Genomic DNA, 22,064 nt, shown 5'->3' on the forward strand with positions numbered 1-22,064 from the left:
TCAAGAATGGGTCAGGAGTTTATTCATGGCTTTCCTCAGGGCGCCCTTCACCTCCTGGTTTCTGAGGCTATAGATGAGAGGGTTCAACATGGGGATCACCAGTGTGTAAAACACAGAAGCTATTTTGTCAGTGTCTATGGAGTAGCTGGAGGTGGGTCGGAGGTACATAAAGAGGAGGGTACCATGAAACATGCCCACTGTAGTCAAGTGGGAAGTGCAGGTGGAGAAGGCTTTTCTCCGGCCCTTAGCAGAGCGGATCCTCAGGATTGTGAAGATGATACAGACATAAGAGAGGACAATGGTCACAATGCTTGTCGCTACAGTATAGCATGCACAGGCAAATATCAAAATCTCAATGATGTGGGTGTCAGAGCAGGACAGAGCCAGCAGTGGGGGACTGTCACAGAAGAAATGATTGATGACGTTGGAGTGGCAGAATGACAGCTGGAATATATAATACGTGCCTGTCGTTGCATCTGCCAATGCCACCCCATACACCCCAGCCACCAGCAGGTTACAAAGCCGGCTGGACATGGTGACCGTATAGAGCAGTGGGTTACAGATGGCCACATAACGGTCATACGCCATCACAGCCAGCAAGAGACATTCAAGATCTGAAAAAGCGATGAAGAAATACATTTGCACAGCGCAGGCAGTGTACGAAATGCTTTTCCTCTCTGCTAAGAAATTCTGCAGCATTTGGGGGGCAATTGTCAAGGAATAGCAGAGATCACAGAAAGACAAATTCCAAAGGAAAAAGTACATGGGGGTGTGGAGTCTTGGGTCGGTCTTGATTAACAAGATCATCCCCCCGTTCCCCACCAGGGTGATAACAAAAATCAGTAGGAACAACACAAACAGGGGGACCTGCAACTCCGGACGATCTGTCAGTCCGGAGAGAATGAACTCGGTCACTTCTGAGTGATTTCCCTCTTCCATCTCCTCTGAGTTGAGAGCAGGCAGCTACAGGGATGTGGGTAGGTGGATGGCTCTATAGAAAAGTCTCTTCTCTCTACTGAAGTAAGTGATGAAAAATGGGTACCAGTATGATCTGAAAGAAAGGCTTGGTCCACAGAGCCAGATGTTCTCATGTGGTCATTCCAGTTGTTCCGTACAATGCACACACTATAGAAATACAATGACACGCAGGTTAACCATACTGCACACACAGACACTCCTCTTCACTAATCCGAGCAGCAAACAGTGAGTTGTGCCTCCACTGTAGGAGAATCAGGTGAAACGATCTCAGTTGGATGAGATTAATGCTTAGATCAAGAAGGGCTGAGATTAATGTGTGTCAATCTCTCTGCTCTCTTTAGGCAAGGGGAGATCTGTGGCTCAGCATCTCAGCTTGGGGTAAAGCTTGTGTGTTGTACTCATGACACTTTTTGGCACCTAAAAATGTCATGTTCTTTAGTCCTTAGGAAAGCCCAGAGAAACCACTTCCTTCAGTGACTCTTTTAATTGCCTGTTTTTCCAAATGCCGAGGTTTTTCCTTCAGTTGGAGGGGTTGGATCCGGGCTCAGGTATTTAGTGTTGAGGATCTTCAATACAATAGATGTGGATCATCATGGTTTCTCTATGGGTGTGTGGCTGTGATGTAGGACAACAGCACAGACCTGCTCAGAAGACACAGACGTAGTGATGTTTTTCCATTGACAGAAACTGCCAGTTTGTTGCATTCAGGATGTTTTATACTGAGATCTGCTATCTATGGAATATTATTCCTGAAGCAACTGGGAATACCCGAGCTCAGAAAGACCCAACACCTCATTAATGAGCTCAGGGAATCAAAGCCACCATCGGGGTAACTCATGACCTGGGGATTAATCTGGCCCATTCTTTACTGCTATTGTTATTAAATGATGCCATTTGTGTCCAAGATATTGAGTTCTAGGCTAGGGATTTTTGGCATCCCACTGAACGATGTTACTGTGCAATCGAGGGGCCATTCCCACAAATTTGTTATGATTGTGCTGCCTAAAGAAGGTTATTTATGTGGTTAAAAATCTGTGGTGTGCTACACAGGCAGTGGTTCTCTCACATTTTACGGGTCATATATTTAAATGGCTAATCTGGTTTTGTCTTGTATTTCTGAGGATGTAGCCTGTGGAGGGACTTGGTTTCTTTGTGTGAACTCTTTGTGGTTTATTTTTTTTCTGTGTGATCTTTTATAAATACACTTGTCAATGTAGCATCTGAAAACTAGAATTGGTTTGTTGGTATCCTCCTGATAAATCATGTAAATACAGTACGTGAGGTGAGAAGAGGAAACTGCATGTTATTATTAACCCACGTTACAAATTGTTGTTATCAAACAGGTCTGTCTGAAACCAATGGCAAATTCTGTATCGAAATAATAAATAGCATCATCGAGGAGGAAGGGAAATAAGGAAGCTCAAAAATATGAGGAAAAAGGAGCCTTAAAGATTTTTTCTCATAGACATTTTGTTTCCTGCTAAAACCAGCTGGTAACGTGTCTGAAAGGGGGGACAGGAGTATAAAAGGAAGGACCGGATATCTGGAGACCCCTTCTCCCTCTCTCTTCACTGACTCTGAAAGGGAAGAGACACAGCAGTCACTGCACCACCACTAACGTACAGAGAAACCAGAGCGGAGTCGCGCAGACAGAGGTAGAAATGGTTTTCTTCTCTGCTAACATGTCTGCTAGCAGCTTGCTGGAGGAAATCTGGGCTATGAAAATAACTCCCAGCTATGGATCTGGGCTCTACCTCTGGCAAGTTCAGGTACAGGGGTATCACGTGCTGCCTTTTAATACAACCACACAGAGCACTAACCTCCAGGTCACAAGGGCTAGTGACACTGAACGGTTAGTTACACCCAACCATACCCCTCTCATTCAGTGCTTCATTGCCCAGGGAAACTGAGGCACACACACAGCGTCACTGCAGAGTAGCACAGGACAGTAGGCCTCACACAGAAAATGACAGGTGCAAATCTTCTGCAGAAGTGGAGGTTCCTAACTATTTTGATAGTGGTGTCATTTATGAAACAATCCATCCCGTTTATTGACGGCAGAGAGAAAGATTTTCAGTGATTACCAATAATGAGACTTAAAGATCAGAATTGGTTACAAAGAATAGAAAGGTAAAATGTCAGTAACACCTCACTGAAGAGCCTACATGAATTCAAAACAAAGATTTGTTTCACCACCTGCTCTTTCTAGGGAGGCCCAGCTCAGCCGTTCCCTTGCTCCCCCCGGAGCAGGGAGCCGGCACTGTTGCTGACGCCTCACTGGCCCACCCTACCCATACTGGAGCATGGAGAAGCTGGAGGCCGGGGGATCTTGTGGGGAACACTTCACAGGAGGCTTCTGGGGGATGCGAGCAACGGGAGGCATGTTACACATGTTCTTCAAAGTAAGAATAAGACCCTCCGGAAAAGGGCGCTTTTTCCGGAGGATCGGGGCCAGTCTAGACGCTCTTTTCCGGCTTTTTTAAAAGCCGGAAAAAAGCGGCGGCCATTTTTATTTAAATGCCGCGGGGGATATTTAAATCCCCCGCGGATTTCCCTACGACGACTCTTGAAATTTACATGCCCCTTACGGAAGAGGGGCCAGTGTAGACGTAGCCATATAGAATCAGGATAAGACAAGCTTTCATTTGAAACCTCGTATTCCCCCTTTGTACCAACTTTTGGGGCAAACACTCCCAGCCCCTCTTGGGTGCAGCAGTGATCTGACTGCTCCCCTTAAAATCCAGTAACGTGACACCCATTTCCCCACTACCCTGGCCAGAGACCCCTGGCCAAAATCCCACCCTAACCCCAGCCTGCTGACCAGACACCGGCCCCCCGGGCAAAATCCCTCTGCTCTATGTCCCCTGCCCGGACACCTCCAACTCCCTGGCCAAAATCCCCTCTGTCCCAAGCTCCCTTCCAAATCCTCCCTACCTCTAGCCCTCTGGACAGACACGCAATCCCCCATCTGCTCCCTGGCCACAATTCCCCGTCCCAGCCAGGCATCCCCGGGACGGGCAGCCTGAACCCTGGCCATACGCTGCACCTTCACTCCCTCCTGCACCCCACCTTCTCCCACCTAGATCCTGCACTCCAACCCCATCCCATTCACTGGCAGCCCTGCCCCACACACTGAACTTCTCATTTGGCCCCATCCCAGAACTTAGGGCTGGCCCATAATATCCACTAACCCCAGAACCCCAGAAGAGTAAATCTGGACCGAGACTTTGAACCTCAGTCCTCCCTGCCCCATCCCCCGCTATGGGTCTAGAGCTGCAGGGGAGTGAGGCCCCCGAATCAAAAAAGGTTCCCTGTTCCTACCATAAATCAAGACAATGTTCAAACCTTGTGTTGGACATTTTCTTTAAATATAGCCTGGCCAACAAGCCCCCAATTGAAGCTTGCCTCCATAAGACTGTAGCATCATAACACTCCTGCTCCACTGCATGCACCAACCCTGAGGCCATCATACAACTGAACCCCCTGCCCGGGACCCCTGACCTCCGTCATCCCCAGTTCCCTGCCATAACACTTCTGCACCTTCACACAGGCCAACTTTGTGCCATGAATCCATCATACACCCAATCTCCTACCCCAGCCCGGACTCCTGAAGCCCACTGCCATAAGATTGACAGGCGACAGCTTGAATGCACACATGGTGTTTGATTTGACGAGTCATGATGTAAACTTCAAAGAAATGTGCAAAAAGATACAGCAGCAGAAGTCCCATTAAATAAAGTCAGTGAGTACAATGTTGCAGTTATGCTCTAATTAATTATGTTAACAATCAATAATATTAAGTTGTACATTTTCAGTCATGCAAATGGGCATTCTTATACGACTCTTTGTTGACCTCTTGCTCTGAATTTTGATGTATTTTGGCTTTTGGTTTGACATGGTTGCCAACCCCTTCTTTAGATGGTGTTGATGCCATGAGCAGGCAGAAAAGGAAGAAGGGGACTCCACTAATGGGCAGAAAGAATTTAAGATTAATTTTTTGCTGTTTTTCCATATGGGCACTGAATTAGTGAATACTTTGATATATTCTGCTTCCAAATAGTTGGAACGAGAAGAGACAATTTCAGTTTGTACGTACTGTAGTTCTTCAGGGACGGCTGGTTAACGTTTATTCCTGAGGTGTCCTCACAGGTCTTTGGCTTCATTTACTATTATAAACAGAAGGCTACTTGTGTGTGTTCCAAGTGATGTGGCCGGTGTGGACTTGTGCACTTAGTCTCCACAGCAGACCCCAAGAGAGCCCCCAAGAACGACAAACCAGATAAGATTCAAAGGCGACAAGCAAGGTTTATTGCAGAGCATAGTTGTCAGTAGACTGTACAGAACCACTACAGACAATATTTGCCACAATGGAATGACTCATTGCCCAGTGCCGCTATGTCATTCAAAGACTGTCTTCCCCATCCCCCCGCCCCTGAAGACACCACATTATCTACAGGTAAAACAAGTCACACCTTACTGCTGATGTATCAGGTTGCTACCCTCTGAAGTTGTCAGGTTACCACCCTCTGATGCTACTTAGATACCACCCATCACCCTGTACCTCGTGGTATGATTAGATCATCTCTATTCATCAGTCATTTTAGACCCTTTCTGGAACCTGAGTCTGTATCTGTGGGGAGTGGGTACTAAGGTCTTTTTAAATAAGATAGTGTTACCACGTGCTTTCCACTTATGACCAGTACCAATTATTGTTTTGCGGGCGGTACCTAGCACCAATTAGTGTTACGTGCTCTCAGCCCTGTTCATGCCAAGTTCTGTGAGCTGGGGCCTGCCTCTTGCTCACAGCTTATCTCTGCTATTTGTTAGCCATGTTTTGCCCATTGTTAACTAGTCCTCAGGCCTCAAACGAGTCCTGTGCTGCGTGGTCGTATGGTTTAGGCCCTCATCTTACTACACATAACAGAAGTGGGTTTTTTGTTTTGCTTTTGTTTTTGCTGTTTCACACAATTCCTGCAGAAGGAAATATTTTAATTTTTCATTCTGAATGTGGAAAATAAAACGGTAGTAGCAAAAACATATGGTAATTTAAAAATGTTGAATTTACAATGCATAGAATTACATGGAAGTTCGGGAGTGAAGTATCTACTTTACTATAAGAATCAACAAATATGGGAACAACATATCAATTCAGTAATGTTGTCTATAGTAGCTAAGATCACCCAGTCTAGGAGTTCTGAGTGTCTCCTCCCTTAACCCTTTCGTTCTAAGATATAGAAAGGGCCTTGAAATCAGTTTGTTAGATTGTGAACATGAGGTACAATGACCCCGAGGCAAGTGATTCTGGAAACGGGTGGATTTCTTCTGGAATACTAATGTATAATTAAAAGCGATGCAGCTTTGGTTGACCTGAAATGATTCATACACATGTTACACATTCTATGATAGCTTTGTCCCGAAACCATGGCAGACATACGCAGAGGATAGGTGAGGATTTAAAGCAGCCAAACTTAGTCAATGGTGGGGAGTATCCTCTCTCTTTAATGCTTTTTCCCCATTAAGAGGAATCTCAGGTCTGACATGGGTGATCAACTTTCACTTCCTGCTTCTGTCTGCTTCTGTCTAGCCCATCAAAGTCTGAACTTCCCATCCCACAAAGACTGTTCCATCATGGATTGTCATCAGGGCTGGTCTACATTGATGTTCTCAGGTGATTGAATTTGCACAGCTTCTGTTATGCAACTCTCCCATTCGCACGGCGTGGGGGGGGAATCTGTTTTAAGTCAAATTGAATAATATCTGTATACAGTGGTGTAACTTAGGGTACGGCTAAGCTGCCACTTTATTTTATTTTTCAATTTGTTGGAAGAGGCCTTTCTGACATTTTGCCAATTATCTGGTGTCTCTATGATTGAACTTTCTTTTTAACTTATTTTTTGGAGAAAACTCATTCTTTCCACGCTATTGTCTATTCAGTTAAGTGCAGACTGTCACAGTCACCCACACTGTGGTCTCTCTTGGGAATATTATTCTTGCTCTTACATATTTTGGTCTAAGCGACGAGGAGTCCTGTGGCACCTTATAGACTAACTGAAGTGTAGGAGCATAAGCTTTCGTGGGCAAAGACCCACTTCGTCAGATGCAGGTAGTAGAAATTTCCACAGGCAGGAATAAATATGCAGGCCAGGATCAGGCTGGAGATGATGAGGTGGATCCAATCAATTGATTGGATCCACTTCATCATCTCCAGCCTGATCCTGGCCTGCATATTTATTCCTGCCTCTGGAAATTTCCATTACCTGCATCTGACGAAGTGGGTCTTTGCCCACGAAAGCTTATGCTCCTACACTTCAGTTAGTCTATAAGGTGCCACAGGACTCCTCGTCGCTTTTGCAGATTCAGACTAACACGGCTACCCCTCTGATATTTTGGGCTGCCGCTCCGCCTTGCATATGGACACAAACCAAGTGACAATCTCTACAATCACCCCACAGAGCACATAAAGAGCCACAGAGCCTCAGGAGGCTGTGAAAACACCCTTTGGTTCAGCTATAAAAATCACACACATCACACTTGCCACTACATCATAGAACCAACCCAAGTGCATGAAAAGTTTGGACTGGGTTAAAAAGATTCAAGAATGGGTCCGAAATTTATTCATGGCTTTCCTCAGGGCGCCCTTCACCTCTGTGTTCCTCAGGCTGTAGACGAGGGGGTTCAACATGGGGATCACCAGCGTGTAGAATACTGAGGTTATTTTGTCTCTGTCCATGGAGTAGCTGGAGGTGGGTCGGAAATACATAAAGAGAAGGATGCCATGAAACATGCCCACTGCAGTCAAGTGGGAAGCGCAGGTGGAAAAGGCTTTGCGCAAACCCTTGACAGAGTGGATCCGCACGACGGTGGAGATGACACAGATATAGGAAAGAAGAATGATCACAACACTGATCACTACAGTGTAGCACATCGAGGCAAACAGCACTATCTCAGTGATGCGGGTGTCAGAGCAGGAGAGCACCAGCAGCGGAGGGGTGTCACAGAAGAAATGATTGATGACGTTGGAGCGGCAGTATGACAGCCGAAATGTATAATACGTTCCTGTCGTTGCATCTGCCAATGCCACCCCATACACTCCAGCCACCAGCAGGTTACAAAGCCGCCTGGACATAGTGACTGTATAGAGCAGTGGGTTAGAGATGGCCACATAACGGTCATACGCCATCACAGCCAGCAAGAAACACTCAACATCTATAAAAAGGTAACAAAAATACAATTGCATAGCACAGGCAGTGCGAGAAATGCTTTTCCTCTTGGCTAAGAAATTCTGCAGTATTTTAGGAGCAATCACTGAGGAATAGCAAAGATCACAGAAAGACAAGTAACTGAGGAAAAAGTACATAGGGGTGTGGAGTCGGGGGTCAGTCTTGATTAATAAGGTCATCCCCCCATTTCCCACCATGGTGACGATATAAATCAATAGGAACACCCCAAAAAGAGGGACCTGCAGCTCTGGACGGTCTGTCAGTCCTGAGAGAATGAACTCAGTCACCTCTGAGTGATTTCCCTCTTCCATCTCCTCTGAGCTGAGACCAGGCTGCTAAAGGTATGTGGGCAGGTGGATGGCTCTGCAAAGCTGTCCCTCTGTGTAACCAAGTAAGTGATGAAAAATGGATGCCACTATGGCCTGAAAGAGGTGCTTAGTCCACAAAGCCAGATATTCACAGAGGATCATTCCAGTTTTCCGCACTGTACAAGTGCAAGGACACACAGGTTAACCATACAACACGCGGGAACACTCCTGTTCACTAATCTGAGCAGCAAACAGTGACTTGTGACTCTGCGGTAAGAGAATCCGGGTGAAACCATCTCAGTCGGATGAGATTATTACTGAGCTCAAGAAGGGCTGAGATTAATGTGTGTCAATCTCCCACTCCTCTTTAAGCAAGGGGAGCTCTGCAGCTCAGAATGTTGGTTTGGTTGAAGCTTGTGTGTTGTGCTAATGACATTTTTGGCACTTAAAAAAGGCACATTCTCTAATCCTTAGGAAAACCCAGAAAAAGCACTTCCTTCATTGAGTTTGTAATTGCCTGTATTTCCCAAACACCAGGGTTTTTCCTTTAGTATGAGGGGTTGTATCTGGGCTCAGATATTTAGTGTGGAGGATCGTCAGTTCAATACCAGCCAATCTCCGTGGTGTATCTGCGGTGGTGTGTCTTTGATGCAGGACAACAGCACGTACCTGCTGAGAAGAGACACACATGGTGGTGTTTCCCCTTCGACAGAAACAGCCAGTTGGGTGCGTCCATGAAGTTTTATACTGAGATCTGCGATCTATGGAACATTAGTCCTGAAGCACCTGGGAATACCCGAGCTCAGAGAGACCCAACACCTCATTAATGAGCTCAGGGAATCAAAGCCACCATTGGGGTAACTCATGACCTGGGGATTAATTTGGCCCATTCTTTACTGCCTTTGTTATTAAATGATGCCATTTGTGTTCAAGATATTGAGTACCAAGCTAGGGATCTATGGCATCCCACTGCTTTCTGTTCCAGAAGGAATACTGTCACATTCCAATGTAATCCGAACGATGTTACTGTGCAATCGAGGGGCCATTCCCACAAATTTGTTATGATCGTGCTGCCTAAAGAAGGTTATATATGTGGTTAAAAATGTGTGGTGTGCTACACAGGCAGTGGTTCTCTCACATTTTACGGGTCATATATTTCAATGGCTAATCTGGTTTTGTCTTGTATTTCTGAGGATGTAGCCTGTGGAGGGACTTGGTTTCTTCGTGTGAATTCTTTGTGGTTTATTTTTTTTTCTGTAAGATCTTTTATAAATACACCTGTCAATGTAGCATCTGAAAACTAGAATTGGTTTGTTGGTATCCTCCTGATAAATCATGTGTAGCAATACAGTACGTGAGGTGAGAAGAGGACACTGCATGCTATTTTTAACCCACGTTACAAATTGTTGTTATCAAACAGGTCTGTCTGAAACCAATAGCAAATTCTGTATCGAAACAATAAATAGCATCATCGAGGAGGAAGGGAAATAAAGGAAGTTCAAAAATATGAGGAAAAAAGAGCCTTAAAGATTTTTTCTCATAGACATTTTGTTTCTTGCTAACCAGTTGGTAAAGTGTCTGAAAGGGGGGACAGGAGTATAAAAGGAAGGACCGAATATCTGGAGCTTCCTAACTATTTTCATAGGAAAACACAGTGGCGTCATTTATGAAACAATCCATCCCGTTTATTGACGGCAGAGAGAAAGATTTGCAGTGATTACCAATAATAAGACTTAAGGATCAGAATTGGTTACAAAGAATAGAAAGGTAAAACGTCAGTAACACTTTACTGAAGAGCCTAAATGAATTCAAAACAAAGATTTGTCTCACCATCCAATTTTCCAGCCTTGGAGGCTGGTTCCTTTCAGTCAGAATCCTCCCCAAGAACAATGTGTCTCTCCATTGCCTTCAGATCGGGGGTCGGCATCCTATGGCTCTCTAGGGAGGCCCAACTCAGCTGTTCCCTTGCTCCCCCCAGAGCAGGGAGCCGGCACTGTTGCTGACGCCTTCCTAGCTCACCCTACCCACACTGGAGCGTGAGCACTGTCTTCTTGGAGGAGCTGAAGGCGGGGGGAGTTTGTGGGGAGCAATAGAAGCAGGAAGCCCCAAGACGCCCCACCAGACTGAGCACGTGGGGAACAAGCAGGGAAAAAAATGTCTCAGTGCGAGAGCAGTTTCCTTCCCTCCGCATGCAGGACAGGAGCCCAAAATGGCTTCATTTCCACTGCCCTTTTATGTCCTCCAGGAAACACTTCACAGGAGGCTTCTGGGGGATGCGAGCAGCAAGAGGCGTGTTACACGGTGCCTGCCATGTGGTGCAAAAACTAATAAGTGGCTCCCACCCACTCATGTCCAGACCCCATCACCCCCTCACTCATTCTATGGCCAGATAGTCTGCCCCCATCCACTTGGCCCAACACTCCCTGGTCGAAATTCCCCATTGTGCTGGACCGGGCCAGGTCTCGGCACCGCTGACGGTGTATGCTCTGGGTGAATTGCTCAAAGTCAGGCTCCTTTCAACCCCCTGACTGGCAGCCCTTCCCAAATAGGCCACAAACCAGCCCCACAGAGCAATTCTGCTGCCTGACTGGCCAACCAGAAGCCTCACGAGCAAAACCCATCTGACACCCCAGCAGTATTCGTGCTCCAGGCAGCCTGGTGAGGGGTTTTAGAACCCAATCTCACTTACCCCGAACAAGTTCTGTCCGGTTCCAAGAAAGCAGCCACAGGTCCCAGGTCAATTTACCTTCTGGATCTTACCCACAAGATCACGCTGAGCCAATCCTTTGGAATCTAAAATCTAAAGGTTTATTACTAACAGAAAGAAAAGTGCGAGAGTGAGGTTGATAAGGTATCATACGTTACATGCATCGAATCTCTCAGTTCTCGATGCAGGCTTGCAGCGGAGATGTTATAGCTGCTGGCTTAAAAGTCCTTGGTGCACATCCTATGTCAGGATGGGTCCACAGTTATTTCTGGCTCATAGTTCCTTGCGAAGCAGCATCTGGGATTAAGAGTGAATCTGAAGACCAAAATGGAGCATGCCACATGGCATCTTTATACCTCCTTTCCAGTCTCTTCTTAGCTGCAGGAGGTCACTTGTCCCGTGGCCTATCCCTGTGTTCCCTGCTGGGAGCCCTTAAGTATCGGTCACCATTCTTGAGGTGTGTCCATGACCTATAGAGGTCTCATTAGCATGTCTATAGGCCGAGCTTCCTTGCCCATTGCTCAACCACATACAGAGAAACATTCAGTATCCACACAGAGGACATACTTATAACTTCACACACAAACATTATACAATTACGTGACTAGCATATATAGAATCAGGATAAGACAAGCTTTCATTTGAAACCTCGTATTCCCCCTTTGTACCAACTTTTGGGGGAAACACTCCCAGCCCCTCTTGGGTGCAGCAGTGATCTGACTGCTCCCCTTAAAATCCAGGAACGTGACACCCATTTCCCCACTACCCTGGCCAGAGACTCCTGGCCAAAATCCCACCCTAACCCCAGCGTGCTGACCAGTCACCTCCAGCCACTGGCCCCCTGGGCAAAATCCCTCTGCTCTATGTCCCCTACACAGACACCTCCAACTCCCTGGCCAAAATCCCCTCTGTCCCAAGCTCCCTTCCAAATCCTCCCTACCTGTAGCCCTCTGGCCAGAAACACAATCCCCCATCTGCTCCCTGGCCACAATTCCCCCTCCCAGCCAGGCATCCCCGGGACAGGCAGCCTGCACCCTCGCCACACGCTGCACCTTCACTCCCTCCTGCACCCCACCTTCTCCCACCTAGATGCTGCACTCCAACCCCATCCCATTCACTGGCAGCTCGGCCCTACTCACTGAATTTCTCATTTTTGGCCCCATCCCAGAGCTTAGGGCGGGCCCACAATATCCACTAACCCCAGAACCCCAGATGAGTAAATCTGGATTGAGACTTTGAACCTTAGTCCTTCCTGCCCCACCCTCCGCTATAGATCTGGAGCTCCAGTGGAGTGAGGTATAACAGTTGGTGGGCACATCATTGAGGAGTGGGGTTTTTTTTGGAGGGTTGTTTTTGATTCTCACTTATGTGCTCCCCGTCTGACTTTTCTAAGGTCAGAGGCCCCCGAACCAAAAGTTCCCTTTTCCTACCATAAATCAAGACAATGTTGAAACCTTTTGTGTTGGACATTTTATTTAAATAAAGCCTGGCCAACAAGCCCCCAATTGAGGCTCACGTCCATATGACTTAGCATCATAACACTCCTGCCCCACTGCACACAGCAACCCTAAGTCCATCATTAACCTGAACCCCCTGCCCGGGGCTCCTGACCTCCTTCATCCCCAGTTCCCTGTCATAACACTTCTGCACCTTCACACATGCCAACTTGGTGCCATGAGTCCATCATACACCCAATCTCCTACCCCAACCAGGACTCCTGAAGCCCCCTGCTATAAGATTGAAAAAAGACAACCTGAATGCACACATGGTGTTGGATTTGACCAGTTATGATGTAAACTTCAAAGAAATGGCAAAAAGATACAGCAGCAGAAATCCCATTAAATAAAGTCAGTGAGTACAATGTTGCAGTTATGCTCTAATTAATTATGTTAACAATCAATAATATTAAGTTGTATATTTTCAGTCATGCAAATGGGCATTCTTATATGGCTCTTTGTTGACTTCTTGCTCTGAATTTTGATGTAGCTTGGCTTTTGGTTTGAAAAGATTGCCAACCCCTGCTTTAGATGGCGTTGATGCCATGAGCAGGGAGAAAATGAGGAAGGGGACCTTTGGAGTATCTACTTTACTCTGAGAATCAACAAATATGGGAACACCTTATCAATTCAGTAATGTTGTCTATAGTAGCTAAGATCACCTAGTCTAGGAGTTCTGAGTGTCTACTTCCTTAGCCCTTTGGTTCTAAAATATAGAAAGGGCCTTGAAATCAATTCTTTAGATTGTGAACATGAGGTACAATGATCCCGAGGCAAGTGATTCTGGAAATGGGTGAATTTCTGCTGAAATACTTATGTATAACTAAAAGCAATGCAGCTTTAGTTGACCTGAAATGATTCATACACATGTTACACATCCTATGATAGCTTTGTCCCGAAATCATGGCATACATATGCAGAGGATAGGTGAGGATTTAAAGCAAGCAAACTTAGTCAATGGTGGTATCCTCTCTCTTGAATGTTTTTTCCCCGTTATGAGGATGCTCACCTCTGTCTCCTTCTGTCTAGCCCATCAAAGTCTGAACTTCCCATCCCACAAAGACTGTTTCATCATGGATTGTCATCAGGGCTGGTCTACATTGATGCTCTCGGATGAATGAATTTGCACAGTTTCTGTTATGAAACTCTTCCATTCGCACGGCGTGGGGGGGAATCTGATTTAAGTCAAATTGAATAATATCTGTATATAGTGCTGTAACTTAGGGTACGGCTAAGCCGCCACTTTATTTTATTTTTCATTTTGTTGGAAGAGGCCTTTCTGACATTTTGCCAGTTATCTGCTCTCTGTATGATTGAACTTTCTTCTTAACTGATTTTTTTGGAGAAAACTCACTCTTTCCATGCTATTGTCTATTCAGTTCAGAGCAGACTGTCACAGTCACCCACACTGTGGTCTCTCTTGGGAATCTTACTCTTGCTCTTACATATTTTGGGCTGCCGCTCCTCCTTGCATATGGACACAAACCAAGTGACAATATCTACAATCACCCCACAGAGCACATAAAGAGCCACAGAGCCTCAGGAGGCTGTGAAAACACCCTTTGGTTCAGCTATAAAAATCACACACATCAAACTTGCAACTACATCATAGAACCAACCCATGTGCATGAAAAGATTGGACTGAGTTAAAAAGATTCAAGAATGGGTCTGAAATTTATTCCTGACTTTCCTCAGGGCGCCCTTCACCTCTGTGTTCCTCAGGCTGTAGACGAAGGGATTTAACATGGGGATCACCAGCGTGTAGAATACTGAGGTTATTTTGTCTGTGTCCATGGAATAGCTGGAGGTGGGACGTAAATACATAAAGAGGAGGGTGCCATGAAACATGCCCACTGCAGTCAAGTGGGAAGCGCAGGTGGAAAAGGCTTTGCGCAAACCCTTGACAGAGTGGATCCGCACGACGGTGGAGATGACACAGACATAGGAGAGGAGAATGATCACAACACTGATCACTACAGTGTAGCACATGGAGGCAAACATCAAAATCTCACTGATGCGGGTGTCAGAGCAGGACAGCGCCAGCAGTGGGGGCTGGTCACAGTAGAAATGATTAATGACGTTGGAGTGGCAGAATGACAGCTGGAATGTGTAATACGTGCCTGTCGTTGCATCTGCCAATGCCACCCCATACACCCCAGCCACCAGCAGGTTACAAAGCCTCCTGGACATAGTGACCGTATACAGCAGTGGGTTGGAGATGGCCACATAACGGTCATACGCCATCACAGCCAGCAAGAAACACTCAACATCTTGAAAAACATAACATAAATACATTTGCACAGCACAGGCGGTGTAAGAAATGCTTTTCCTCTTGGCTAAGAAATTCTGCAGCATTTTAGGGGCAATCGCAGTAGAATAGCAAAGATCACAGAAAGACAAATAACCGAGGAAAAAGTACATGGGGGTGTGGAGTCGGGAGTCAGTCTTGATTAAAAAGATCATCCCCCCATTTCCCACCACGGTGACAATATAAATCAGTAGGAACACCCCGAAAAGAGGGACCTGCAGCTCCGGACGATCTGTGAGTCCTGTGAGAATGAACTCAGTCACCTCTGAGTGATTTCCCTCTTCCATCTCCTCTGAGCTGAGATCGGGCAGCTAAAGGTCTGTGGGCAGGTGGATGGCTCTGCAAAGCTGTCCCTCTGTGTAACCAAGTAAGTGATGAAAAACGGATGCCACTATGACCTGAAAGAGGTTCTTAGTCCACAAATCCAGATGTTCACAGAGGATCATTCCAGTTGTTCGCACTGTACAAGTGCAAGGACACACAGGTTAACCATACAACACGTGGGAACACTCCTGTTCACTAATCTGAGCAGCAAACAGTGACTTGTGACTCTGCGGTAAGAGAATCCGGGTGAAACCATCTAAATCGGATGAGATTATTACTTAGCTCAAGAAGGGATGAGATTAATGTGTGTCAATCTCCCACTCCTCTTTAAGCAAGGGGAGCTCTGTGGCTCAGAATCTCTGTTTGGGTGAAGCTTGTGTGTTGTGCTAATGACATTTTTTGGCACTTAAAAATGGCACATTCTCTAATCCTTAGGAAACCCCAGACATGGGGGTTTTTCCTTTAGTTTTAGGGGTTGTATCTGGGCTCAGGTATTTAGTGAGGAGGATCGTCAGTTCAATATCTGCCAATCAACCCGGTGTCTCTGTGGTGGTGTGGCTTTGATGCAGGACAACAGCACGTACCTGCTGAGAAGAGACATACGTGGTGGTGTTTCCCCTTCGACAGTAACAGCCATTTGGGAGCGTCCATGAAGTTTTATACTGAGATCTGCGATCTATGGAGCATTAGTCCTGAAGCACCTGGGTATACCTGAGCTCAGAAAGACCGAACATCTCATTAATGAGCTCAGGGAATCAAAGCCACCATTGGGGTAACTCATGTCCTGGGGATTAATTTGGCCCATTCTTTACTGCTATTGTTATTACATGATTCCGTTTGTGTCCAAGATATTGGGTACTAGGCTAGGGATCTATGGCATCCCACTGCTTTCTGTTCCAGAAGGAATACTGTCACATTCCAATGTAATCCGAACGATGTTACTGTACAATCGAGGGGCCATTCCCACAAATATGTTATGAGTGTTCTGCCTAACGAAGGTTATATATGTGGTTAAAATGTGTGGTGTCCTACACAGGCAGTGGTTCTCTCACATTTTACGGGTCATATATTTCAATGGCTAATCTGGTTTTGTCTTGTATTTCTGAAGATGTAGCCTGTGCAGGGACTTGGTTTCTTTGTGTGAATTCTTTTGTGTTTTTTTTTCTGTGAAATCTTTTATAAATACACCTGTCAATGTAGCATCTGAAAACTAGAATTGGTTTGTTGGTATCCTCATGTGTAGGAATACAGTATGCGAGGTGAGAAGAGGACACTGCATGTTATTATTAACCCACGTTATAAAATGTTGTTATCAGACAGGTCTGTCTGAAACCAATGGTAAGTTCTACATGGAAATAATAAATAGCATCATCGAGGAGGAAGGGAAATAAGGAAGCTCAAAAATATGAGGAAAAAGGAGCCTTAAAGATTTTTTCTCATAGACATTCTGTTTCCCCCTAACCAGCTGGTAAAGTGTCTGAAAGGGGGGACAGGAGTATAAAAGGAAGGACCGGATATCTGGAGACCCCTTCTCCCTCTCTCTACACTGACTCTTAAAGGGCAGAGACACAGCAGTCACTGCACCACCACTAACGTACAGAGAAACCAGAGCGGAGTCGCGCAGACAGAGGTAGAAATGGTTTTCTTCTCTGCTAACATGTCTGCTATCAGCTTGCAGGAGGAAATCTGGGCTATGAAAGTAACTCCCAGCTATGGATCTGGGCTCTACCTCTGGCAGGTTCAGGTACAGGGGTATCACGCGCTGACATTCAATACAACCACCCAGAGCACTAACTTCCAGGTCTCAAGGCCTAGTGATGCTGAAAAGTGAGTTACACCCAACCGTACCCTTCTCAGGCAGTGCTTCAGTGCCCAGGGAAACTGAGGCACACACACACAGCATCACTGCAGAGCAGCACAGGACAGTAGGCCTCACACACAGCACAAGAAAGCAACCCGTGAATTTCAAAACCAGAGTGGCTACAAGAGTAGACAAAATCCCCAGTACGTCACAGTCCTTGTATTGTCCAGCACCCTCCTGGACAACACCAGCTCATATAAAGTCTGTCATGTTATTGACAGAAAATAACAGGTGCAAATCTACTGCTGAAGTGGAGGTTCCTAACTATAAACACAGTGGCGTCATTTATGAAACAATCCATCCCATTTTTGACTGCAGAGAGAACGATTTTCAGTGATTACCAATAATAAGACTCAGAGATCAGAATTGGTTACAAAGAATAGAAAGGTAAAACATCAGTAACACCTCGCTGAAGAGCCTAAATGAATTCAAAACAAAGATTTGTCTCACCACCTGCTTTTCCAGCCTTGCAGGCTGGTGCCTTTCAGCCAGAATTCTCCCAAAGAACAATGTGCCTCTTCATTGCCTTCAGATCGGGGGTCGGCATCCTATGGCTCTCTAGGGAGGCCCAGCTCAGCCGTTCCCTTGCTCCCTCCGGAGCAGAGAACCGGCACTACTGCTGACGCCTTACTGGCCACCCTGCCCAGACTGGAGTGTGGAGGAGCTGGAGGCCGGGGGATCTTGTGGGGAACACTTCACAGGAGGCTTCTGGGGGATGCGAGCAGTGGGAGGCGTGTTACACAGTGCCTGCTATGTGGTGCAAAAACCAATAAGTGGCCCCCACCCACTCATGTCCAGACCCCATCACCCCCTCACTCACTCTATGGTCAGATAGTCTACTCCCATCCACTTGGCCCAACACTCCCTGGTCAAAATTCCCCATTGAGATGGACCGGGCCAAGTCTGGGCACCGCTGAGGGCATCCGCTCTGGGAGAATTGCTCAAAGTCAGGCTCCTTTCAACCCCCTGACTGGCAGCCCTTCCCAAATAGGCCACAAACCAGCCTCACAGAGCACTTCTGCTGCCTGACTGGCCACCCAGAAGCCTCACGAGCAAAACCCATCTGACACCCCAGCAGTATCCATGCTCCAGACAGCCCCGGGCCTCATACAAGACAGCTTGAATGCACACAGGTTGTTTGATTTGATCTGTTATGATGTAAACTTCAAAGAAATGTGCAAAAAGATACAGCAGCAGAAGTCCCATTAAATAAAGTCAGTGAGTACAATGTTGCAGTTATGCTCTAATTAATTATGTTAACAATCAATAATATGAAGTTGTATATTTTCAGTCATGCAAATGGGCATTCTTATATGGCTCTTTGTTGACCTCTTGCTCTGAATTTTGATGTATTTGGGCTTTTGGTTTGACAAGGATGCCAACCCCTGCTTTAGATGGTGTTGATGCCATGGGCAGAAAGAATTTAAGATCCATTTTTTTCTATTTTTCCATATGGGCACTGAATTACTGAATACTTTGATATATACTGCTTCCAAATAGGTGGAATGAGAAGAGACAATTTCACTTTGTACGTACTGTAGTTTTTCAGGGAGGGCTGGTTAAGGTTTATTCCCGAGGTGTCCTCACAGGTCTTTGGCTTCATTTACTATTAGAAACAGAGGGCTACTTGTGTGTGTTCTAGGTGATGTGGCCGGTGTGGACTTGTGCACTTAGTCTCCGCAGCAGACCCCAAGAGAGCCCCCAGAGAGGGCAAACCAGATAAGAATCGAAGGCGACAAGGCTGGTTTATTGTAGAGCAAATTACAGTCATAGCTGTCAGTAGACAACTGAACTGAACCACTTCAGAAAATATTTGCCACAATGGATTGACTCAATCAGTGAGAGGTCCCAGTGCCGCTATGTCATTCAAAGGCTGTCCCCCTCCTCTCTCCGAAGAGACCACGTTATCTACAGGTAAAACAAGTCAAAGCTTATTGCTGGTGTATCAGGTTGGTACCCTCTGAAGTTGTCAGGTTACCACCCTCTGATGCTACTTAGATACCACCCATCACCCTGTACCTTGTGGTATGTTTAGACCATCTCTATTCATCAGTCATTTTAGACCCTTTCTGGAACCTGAGTCTGTATCTGTCAGGAGTGGGTACCAAGATCTTTTTAAATGAGCCAGTATTACCATGTGCTTTCCACTTATGACCAGTACCAATTATTGTTTTGCAGTCGGTACCTAGTACCAATTAGTGTTTCGTGCTCTCAGCCCTGTTCGTGCCAAGTTCTGTGAGCTGGGGCCTGCCTCTTGCTCACAGCTTAGCTCTGCTTTATGTCAACCATGTTTTGCCCATTGTTAACTAGGCCTCAGGCCTCAAGCCAGGCCTGTGCTGCGTGGTCGTATGTTTTAGGCCCTCATCTTAATACACATACCAGAAGTGGGTTTTTTTGTTTTGTTTTTGTTTTTGCTGTTTCACACAATTCCTGCGCTCTAAAGAAAATATGCTAATTTTTCATTCTGAATGTGGAAAATAAAACAGTAGTAGCAAAAACATATGGTCATTTAAAAATGTTGTATTTACAGTGCATGGAATTACATGGAAGTTCGGGAGTGAAGTATCTACAAAGACTGTTCCATCATGGGCTGGTCTACACTGATGCTCTCAGGTGATTGAATTTGCAAAGCTTCTGTTATGCAACTCTCCCATTCACACGGCGTGGGGGGGAATCTGCTTTAAGTCAAATTGAATAATATCTGCATAAAGTGGTGTAACTTAGGGTACGGCTAAGCTGACACTTTATTTTATTTTTTTTTCATTTTGTTGGAAGAGGCTTTTCTGACATTTTGCCAATTATCTGGTGTCTATGATTGAACTTTCTTTTTAACTGATTTTTTTGGAGAAAACTCACTCTTTCCACGCTCTTGTCAATTCAGTTCAGTGCAGACTGTCACAGTCACCCACACTGTGGTCTCTCTTGGGAATCTTACTCTTGCTCTTACATATTTTGGGCTGCCGCTCCTCCTTGCATATGGACACAAACCAAGTGACAATCTATACAACCACCCCACAGAGCACATAAAGAGCCACAGAGCCTCAGGAGGCTGTGAAAACACCCTTTGGTTCAGCTATAAAAATCACACACATCACACTTGCCACTACATCATAGAACCAACCCAAGTGCATGAAAAGTTTGGACTGAGTTAAAAAGATTCAAGAATGGGTCCGAAATTTATTCATGGCTTTCCTCAGGGCGCCCTTCACCTCTGTGTTCCTCAGGCTGTAGACGAGGGGGTTCAACATGGGGATCACCAGCGTGTAGAATACTGAGGTTATTTTGTCACTGTCCATGGAGTAGCTGGAGGTGGGTCGGAAATACATAAAGAGGAGGGTGCCATAAAACATGGCCACTGCAGTCAAGTGGGAAGCGCAGGTGGAAAAGGCTTTGCGCAAACCCTTGACAGAATGGATCCTCATGACAGTGGAGATGACACAGACATAGGAGAGGAGAATGGTCCCAACACTGATCCCTACAGTGTAGCACATGGAGACAAACATCAAAATCTCACTGATGAGGGTGTCAGAGCAGGACAGCACAAGCAGCGGGGGCAGGTCACAGAAGAAATGATTGATGACGTTGGAGTGGCAGAATGACAGCCGGAATGTGTAATACGTGCCTGTCGTTGCATCTGCCAATGCCACCCCATACACCCCAGCCACCAGCAGGTTACAATGCCGCTTGGACATAGTGACCGTATAGAGCAGTGGGTTGGAGATGGCCACATAACGATCATACGCCATCACAGCCAGCAAGAAACACTCAACAACTTGAAAAACATAACATAAATACATTTGCACAGCACAGCCGGTGTAAGAAATGCTTTTCCTCTTGGCTAAGAAATTCTGCAGCATTTTAGGGGCAATCGCAGTGGAATAGCAAAGATCACAGAAAGACAAATAACCGAGGAAATAGTACATGGGGGTGTAGAGTCGAGGGTCAGTCTTGATTAAAAAGATCATCCCCCCATTTCCCACCACGGTGACAATATAAATCAGTAGGAACACCCCAAAAAGAGGGACCTGTAGCTCTGGACGATCTGTGAGTCCTGTGAGAATGAACTCAGTCACCTCTGAGTGATTTCCCTCTTCCATCTCCTCTGACCTGAGATCAGGCAGCTAAAGGTATGCGGGCAGCTGGATGGCTCTGCAAAGCTGTCCCTCTGTGTAACCAAGTAAGTGATGAAAAACGGATGCCACTATGGCCTGAAAGAGGTGCTTAGTCCACAAAGCCAGATGTTCACAGAGGATCATTCCAGTTGTCCGCACTGTACAAGTACAAGGACACACAGGTTAACCACACAACACGCGGTAACACTCCTGTTCACTAATCTGAGCAGCAAACAGTGACTTGCGACTCTGCGGTAAAAGAATACAGGTGAAACCCTCTCCGTCGGATGAGATTATTACTTAGCACAGCACACAAGCTTCACCCAAACCGAGATTCTGAGCCACAGAGCTCCCCTTGCTTAAAGAGGAGTGGGAGATTGACACACATTAATCTCAGCCCTTCTTGAGCTAATTACATTTTTGGGCACTTAAAAATGGCACATTCTCTAATCCTTAGGAAACCCCAGAAAAAACACTTCCTTCATTGAGTTTGTAATTGCCTGCCTTTCCCAAACACCTGGGTTTTTCCTTTAGTTTGAGGGGTTGTATCTGGGCTCAGGTATTTAGTGCGGAGGATCATCAGTTCAATACCTGCCAATCTCCCTGGTGTGTCCGCGGTGGTGTGGCTTTGATGCAGGACGACAGCACGTACCTGCTAAGAAGAGACACACGAGGTGGTGTTTCCCCTTTGACAGAAACAGCCAGTTGGGTGCGTCCATGAAGTTTTATACTGAGAGCTGCCATCTATGG

The 22,064-nt window shown here is 46.0% G+C and overlaps 4 protein-coding genes across 4 annotated transcripts; all 4 read right to left on the bottom strand.

Moving 5' to 3' along the window:
* Positions 1-948, bottom strand: LOC102457742 (olfactory receptor 5AR1-like). Its single transcript, XM_006111811.4, has one exon. The coding sequence runs from the start codon at positions 937-939 to the stop codon at positions 1-3; it is 939 nt and encodes a 312-aa protein (XP_006111873.3). The 5' UTR covers positions 940-948.
* Positions 949-7,570: 6,622 nt separating this feature from the next.
* On the bottom strand, positions 7,571-8,509 carry LOC112546410 (olfactory receptor-like protein OLF2). The gene has a single exon (XM_025186648.3). The coding sequence runs from the start codon at positions 8,507-8,509 to the stop codon at positions 7,571-7,573; it is 939 nt and encodes a 312-aa protein (XP_025042433.3).
* Positions 8,510-14,365: 5,856 nt separating this feature from the next.
* On the bottom strand, positions 14,366-15,304 carry LOC102457233 (olfactory receptor-like protein OLF2). The gene has a single exon (XM_014575524.3). It carries the CDS (start codon positions 15,302-15,304, stop codon positions 14,366-14,368), a length of 939 nt encoding a protein of 312 aa, XP_014431010.3.
* Positions 15,305-20,360: 5,056 nt separating this feature from the next.
* On the bottom strand, positions 20,361-21,299 carry LOC149524404 (olfactory receptor-like protein OLF2). Its single transcript, XM_089778849.1, has one exon. It carries the CDS (start codon positions 21,297-21,299, stop codon positions 20,361-20,363), a length of 939 nt encoding a protein of 312 aa, XP_089634975.1.
* Positions 21,300-22,064: the final 765 nt, after the last annotated feature.

This window comes from Pelodiscus sinensis, chromosome 5, assembly GCF_052426305.1.
Source record: "Pelodiscus sinensis isolate ZL-2025 chromosome 5, ASM5242630v1, whole genome shotgun sequence".
Lineage (NCBI taxonomy): Eukaryota > Metazoa > Chordata > Testudines > Trionychidae > Pelodiscus > Pelodiscus sinensis.